Source organism: Pseudorasbora parva, chromosome 10, assembly GCF_024679245.1.
Source record: "Pseudorasbora parva isolate DD20220531a chromosome 10, ASM2467924v1, whole genome shotgun sequence".
In the NCBI taxonomy this organism is placed as follows: domain Eukaryota; kingdom Metazoa; phylum Chordata; class Actinopteri; order Cypriniformes; family Gobionidae; genus Pseudorasbora; species Pseudorasbora parva.
Window position 1 is genome coordinate 1,510,417 of NC_090181.1, and position 7,500 is coordinate 1,517,916.

The 7,500-nt window shown below is 37.1% G+C and overlaps 1 protein-coding gene across 1 annotated transcript in view; it reads right to left on the reverse strand.

The window, feature by feature from the left end:
• Nucleotides 1–2,923: 2,923 nt before the first annotated feature.
• The window catches only part of grem1b (gremlin 1b), a 5,775-nt gene continuing 1,198 nt past the window's right edge, over nt 2,924–7,500 (reverse strand). The window contains exon 2 of the mRNA XM_067454447.1: nt 2,924–3,606. Within this exon, the coding sequence (XP_067310548.1) occupies nt 3,071–3,606 (536 nt within the window). The 3' untranslated portion in view covers nt 2,924–3,070. The remainder of the gene's footprint in view (nt 3,607–7,500) is intronic.

A 7,500-nucleotide genomic window follows, 5' to 3' on the forward strand; every position in this document is an offset into this window, starting at 1 on the left:
CTACGCTTTCTGTGATGAATCCATTCATAAAATGTAATTTACAATGCAGAATGACACGGGATTGGTCGGTTCTGTATGAATAAATTAACAGTAGGTCAGACTCTTAAAGGGCCAGTTTACCATTAATGAGAATTGGGTGCTCATTTCCTCGCCCTTCCTCAAATAAAGTCTGATTTATGAGTAAAAATTATGACAGATTTTAATGTGTACATGAGCGAAATTATAAAATGGACACTACATTGAAATTATAACAGTTAGAAGTCATAACTCTGGCATCAAAAAAGTCATAATTTCACCTTTTTCATCTCATAACTGTCACAGATTTGATTTGTCTTTTTTAAAATCTCAGAATCATAACTTATAATTTAAACTTTTTCACCTTAATTTTATATCTTAAATTGTTACTGTTAATTTTGACTAATTAAATATTATAATTAATAATCTCTGTCACAATTTAACTTTTTAACTCATAATTATGACTCATCATTTCACATTTTTCATCTCATGATTGACTTTTAACATTTTAACATTTTTATAATTACATTTTTTCCTTTATTATTTGTTTAATGCGTACATGAGTGAAATTATGAAATGGACACTACATTGAAATTATAACAGAAGTCATAACTATGGCATCAGAAGTCGAAATTTAACATAAGTGCATAATAATGTCATAAGTTTGGCATTTTATCATATAATTTACTTATGCCATAATTATGACAGAAAAAGCCAACATCATGACCTGTCGTAAATCTACTTCTTATTTAATAAAACACTTAAATCTCATTATGATTTAGTGTCAATTTAGACACTTAATCTCAGTTATGAACGTCATAATTTCTACTTTTCTCTCATAACTGACTCAGTGTCTCAAATTTGACTGTCATTATTATTATTTTTAAATCTCATAATCATGAATTTTTTATCATAATTATGTCAATTTCAACTTTTTCCATCTCATTATGACTTGTGTCAATATTGGAATTGTTATAATTAATTTTTTTAACTTAATTATGATGATTTTTACTTTATCATTTCATAATTGACTGCCATAATGTCAACTTTTTCATCTAATAATTACAATTTTTAATCTCATGATTTAACTGATGATGATGGACAGAAATCTTTCCTCTTTCATTGCAAATATCTTAATGTGTGTTCAGAAGACGAACTATAGCGGTCACATTTAATAAAAACTACATTAAAATGAAAACAGAATAAACTATAAGACAGAAAAATAAAACATTAAATAGAAAAACTGCACTTCCTGAGGATTGTAGTTTTCCCGCTCAAACTCAAAACATCCTCGAGACATTTATTTGACATGCAAAAATGACGTGAGTCTGAGCTTAAAACATGAGCAAATATGAAAACACAATATAAAAAAGAGGCGTCGTGTCTGAACGTGACTCTCGTCTGAGTTGAACACATGGGCAGATATTTACTCGTTTAAATCATTAAATCATGAGATTTCTCATCTCAAACGTGATGTCAAAGGAATTAGAAAGTGATCCTCTAAAGAAGTGTCGGATCGTTTGTCTCATTGAGAGAGAGAGAGAGATCAGGGCTCGAAACCTTTGACCTTTATTAATATGATCATAACATACATCATAACACACAACATCTGTACAAGCTCAGGAAAGGTGTGTGTACTGAATATAATTATAAATAGACAGCAGTCCAGCGTCTCGTCTGTTCTGTCATTAAATAAAGCCGTTCCACATAGTGGAAACTATCAGTCCCGTTTCTACACACACTCCACAAAACCTCTGAAAATAACACACACACACACACACGGGACAATCTAGCCCAAACAAATCCACTGGAAGCATGCGATGCCAAATCATGTTCCTGGAGTTAAAGCAGAACTCCGGCATGCATCTCGTGCACGTTTATTAATCATCAAGTGTTGTTTAACACACACACACACACACACACACACTCACACACACACACACACACACACGTCTTGAGAATGATGTGTATCATCATGTGTCTGCAGTCCTAATGGAAGGACATCCGTGCCACAATACCAACATAAACATGCTTTCAAAAACTGAATTATGACGTACAAAGTCACAATTATGACATTTTTTTAATATGCACACGAGTGAAATTATGAAATGGACACTAGGTTGAAATTATAACCGCTAGAAGTCATAACTCTGGCATCAAAAGTCAAATTTAACATCAAAAGGGCATAATTATGATAGAAAAAGCCAACATTATGACTACTTTTTATGTAATAAAACACTTTTTAATCTCATTATGATTTATGTAACGCAGTTATGAATGTCATCATTTCCATTTTTTCATCTCATAACGGACTCAGTCACAGATTTGTTTTATTAAATCTCATAATTATGACATGACAATTTCAACTTTATCATAATTGTCATAATTTAAACTTTTTCATCAGGATTGATCATCATAATTAGAACTGATCATTAAAATTTTCGATCTCAATTATTTCTATCTTCAATTTTGACTTTTTAAATATAATAATCATGATTGTCACAATTCAGACTGTCATAATTGTGGCTTTTTAATCTCATAATGAGTCATAGAATAAAATAAAAATCATCTCATAACTGCCTCAGCATGTGTCAATTTGACCCGATAACTCACATTTGTGTCCGTTTTGACTGTGATGAGTGTGTGTTCTGTGTGTGTATCTCTACACGTGTAGAGTGTGTGTGTTCTGTGTGTGTATCTCTACACGTGTAGAGTGTGTGTGTATCTCTACACGTGTAGTGTGTGTGTGTATCTCCACACGTGTAGTGTGTGTGTATGCTCCACACATGTAGTGTGTGTGTGTATATGCTCCACACGTGTAGTGTGTGTGTGTGTGTCTCCCCACATGTGTGTGTGTATCCACACGTGTGTGTGTGTGTGTGTATCTCCACACGTGTAGTGTGTGTGTGTGTGTGTGTGTATGCTCCACACGTGTAGTGTGTTTGTGTGTGTGTGTGTGTGTGTGTGTGTATCTCCACCTGTGTGGTGTGTGTGTGTGTGTATCTCCACCTGTGTGGTGTGTGTGTGTGTGTGTGTGTGTGTATGCTCCACAGGCTCAGTCCAGCTCGATGGAGACGCAGCGGCACTGCTTGACCCGCTGCACGCGCTTCTTCCGTGTGGGCGGCTGCAGGTCGGGGCAGCTGAGGGTGAAGCTCATGGTGGTGAAGCGTTTGGGTTTGCAGAAGGAGCAGGACTGGAAGGCCCCCTCCTCTCTCCGCACATGCCTGGGGATGTAGAAGGAGTTGCACTGGCCGTAGCAGAAGCGGTTGATGATGGTGCGGCTGACGCAGCCCTCCTCATGGATGGTCTGTTTGAGCGGCTGCGTCTTACACCAGTCCCGCTTCAGATAGCGCCGCTCGGTCACATGCAGAGCCTCCTGACTGGACTCCAGAACCTCCTCCGAGCCCCGGCTCCGGCCCCGCTGCGGCTGGTTCTGGTTCTGGCCCCTCTGGCTCCGGTCCGACTCATTCGGTACACTTTTATCTGGATGAGGAATCGCGCCTCGGTTCCGCTTGGACTGGGCTGGGCTGGACAGCAGAACCACGGCCAGGAGCATCGCACTCAAGACCCGAATACAGGAGGCCATCGGCACTGACCACAGAACACAACAAACCGGTTATTAAAGAGATAGTTCAGAAAATGAGATGGATGGATGGATGGATGGATGGATGGATGGATGGATAGATAGATAGATGGATAGATAGAGTGAGGAAAATAAGTATTTAAACACCCTGCTATTTAGCAAGTTCTCCCACTGAGAAATCATGGAGGGTCTGAAATTGTCATCGTAGGTGCATGGCCACTGTGAGAGACATAACCTAAAAAATAAAATCAAAATCCAGAAATCAAAATGTATGATTTTTTAAACTATTTATTTTTATGATACAGCTGCAAATCAGGTATTTGAACACCTGAGAAAATCAATGTTAATATTATGTACAATTGCCATTCCAGAGGTCAAGCGTTTGCTGTAGTTCTTCCCCAGGTTTGCAGACACTGCAGGAGGGATTCTGGCCCACTCCTCCACACAGATCTTCTCTAGATCCGTCAGGTTTCTGGCCTGTCGCTGAGAAACACAGAGTTTGAGCTCCTCCAAAGATTCTCTATTGGGTTTAGGTCTGGAGACCGGCTAGGCCACGCCAGAATCTTGATATGCTTCTTACAGAGCCACTCCTTGGTTATCCTGGCTGTGCTTCGGGTCATTGTCATGTTGGAAGACCCAGCCTCGACCCATCTTCAATGGTCTAACTGAGGGAAGGAGGTTGTTCCCCAAAATCTCCCAATACATGGCCCCGGTCATCCTCTCCTTATACAGTGCAGTTGCCCTGTCCCATGTGCAGAAAAACACCCCCACAGCATGATGCTGCCACCCCCATGCTTCACAGTAGGGATGGTACTCATTATTCTTCTTCCTCCAAACACGTTTAGTGGAATTATGACCAAAAAGTTATATTTTGGTCTCATCTGACCACATGACTTTCTCCCATGACTCCTCTGGATCATCCAAATGGTCATTGGCAAACTTAAGACGGGCCTGAACATGTGGTGGTTTAAGCAGGGGAACCTTCCGTGCCATGCATGATTTCAAACCATCACGTCTTAGAGTTTTACCAACAGTAACCTTGGAAACGGTGGTCCCAGCTCTTTTCAGGTAATTGGCCAGCTCCTCCCGTGTAGTTCTGGGCTGATTTCTCACCTTTCTTAGGATCATTGAGACCCACGAGGTGAGATCTGGCATGGAGCCCCAGTCCGAGGGAGATTGACAGTCATGTTTAGCTTCTTCCATTTTCTAATGATTGCTCCAAAAAGGGACCTTTTTTCACCAAACTGCTTGGCAGTGTCTTTGGTCTTGGCCATGTTAGTAGTTGGACTCTTGCTGATTGTATGGGGTGGACAGGTCTCTTTATACAACTAACGACCTCAAACAGGAGCATCTAATGTAGAATAATTAATGGAGTGGAGGTGGACATTTTAAAGGCAGACTAACAGGTCTCTGAGGGTCAGAATTCCAGCTGATAGACAGGTGTTCAAATACTTATTTGCAGCTGTATCATACAAATAATTAGTTAAAAAAAATCATACATTGTGATTTCTGGATTTTATTTTAGGTTATGTCTCTCACAGTGGCCATGCACCTACGATGACAATTTCAGACCCTCCATGATTACTAAGTGGGAGAACTTGCAAAATAGCAGTGTTCAAATACTTATTTTCCTCACTATGGGTGGGTGGGTGGGTGGGTAGATAGATGGATAGAACTCATTCATTTACATTATATAAACCCTTAAAGGGATAGTTCAGCCAAAACTGAGCCTGTGATGTTTATCAGCTGACCCCAGGGCATCAACATGTAGGTGTGTGTGTTTCTTCAGGAGAACACAAATGAAGATTTTTAACTCATCCGTTGCTGTGTGTCAGTCATATAATGATGAGAATGGGGAACAATTCTATGAGAGCAAAAAAACTGGCGCAATCATATATACATTCATTAGTGCCTGCACGGATCGGCTGAATGATATATCATCTACATAATATATATCTATGATCGCGCCAGTTTGACCTTATCAGACGGCAGTAATAGTGGATGGGAACACTAGATGAGATTCGTCTGATATGAGGTAAAAAAATTACATACTGTTGAGTTTCTCACAGAAAGATGTGATGTAATTCAAACAGAAAACAAGATTATTTTTCTCACCCCATTGGCAGATTATTTATCTTATTTTAAGCAAAAACTCTCTTCATTTTGAGTTATTTTCCCCAAAACAAGACAATTACTTTTGCTTGTCTAGTAAATACTTCTTGTTTTCAGAATTTTTAGATGTTTGGACGAGAAACAAGACAAAAATACTGAGGAAGAAGAGCATTTTCTGCAGTGTGTTCTCCTGAAGAAACACACACACCTACATGTTGATGCCCTGGGGTCAGCAGATCAACATCACAGACTCAGTTTTGGCTGAACTATCCCTTTAAAGCACTGAATACAGCAAAACGTTCAAACAACATTGAGACAACGTTTAATTAACATTTAATCATTTAGCAGATTCTTTTATCCAAAGCGACTTACAAAAGAGGAGAGCAATAGAAGCAACGAAACAAACAAGGGCAACAGTAGTAAGTCTGAGTTAATGGAGAGCGGTACACACACACACACACTTTTTTTATTATAAAAGAAATAAACAAACAAACAGAAAATGCAATGGGATCGTTAAGTGCTGTTTATTGGTCAGGTGCAGCTGGAAAAGATGCTTTTTGAATATGGCTACAGACTCGGCTGCTCGAATTGAGATCGGCAGGTCGTTCCTGCCTATTGCCATTTTAATCTCATAATTATGATTCATAATTTAAACTTTTTCATTGAATAACTGACTCAATATGTCACCATTTTAACTGATAACTTGCATTTTTGACCGTGTAAATATAATAATCATGATTTGTATGTCATCATTTAAATGCCATAATTTCAATTTTGACACAAATTAAATCTCATAATGATGACTTTTTAACGGACAATTTTCATCATAATATGAAACGATCATTTAAATGTCGACTTTTTAAATATTAACATCATAACTTTGTCACAATTCCACCTTTCTGTCATAATTTCGGCTTTTTAATCTCATAATTATGATTCGTAATTTAAACTTTTTCATCGAATAACTGACTCAGTATGCCACCATTTTAATGATAACTTACATTTTTGACCGTGTAAATATAGTCATGATATGTCAATTTCCATTTTTTGTCACAAATTTGACTTTTTCATTATTTTTTAAATCTCCAAATTATGACCTTTTATCTGACAATTTTGACTTTTGATCTCTGACTTAATGACAATTTCTCATAATTATGATTCATAATTTAAACGTTTTCATTGAATAACTGACTCAGTATGTCACCATTTTAACTGATAATTTACATTTTTGACCGTCACAATTTGAAAAGATCATATCAATTTTCTGTCTTAAATTTCGACTCATCATGACTTTCATAATTCCGCCTTTCTGTCATCATTTTGACTTTTTAATCTCATAATTATGATTCAAAATTTAAACTTTTTCATTGAATAACTAATTTTGTATATCACAATTTTAACTGATAACGTACATTTCTGACCGTGTAAATATAATACTCATGATTTGTATGTCATAATTTAAGTTATGAATGTCAACATTTAAATTTTGTGTCACAAATTTGACTTGTCATTATTTTTTAAATCTCATAATTAGGACTTTTTATATGACAATTATCTCTGACTTAATGACAATTTCTCATAATTTTGACTCGTAATTTAAATTTTTTCATCTCATGATTGAACATCATAATTTTAACCGATCATTTCAATTTGCCATCTCAATTATTTATCCATCTTAAATTTCTTAAATTATTTATCCATCCAAAAACTATGGAATGATCTGCCTTTGTATGTTAAGCAGGCTTCTTCTCTGTCTGTTTTCAAAACCCGTCTTAAAACCCATCTTTTTT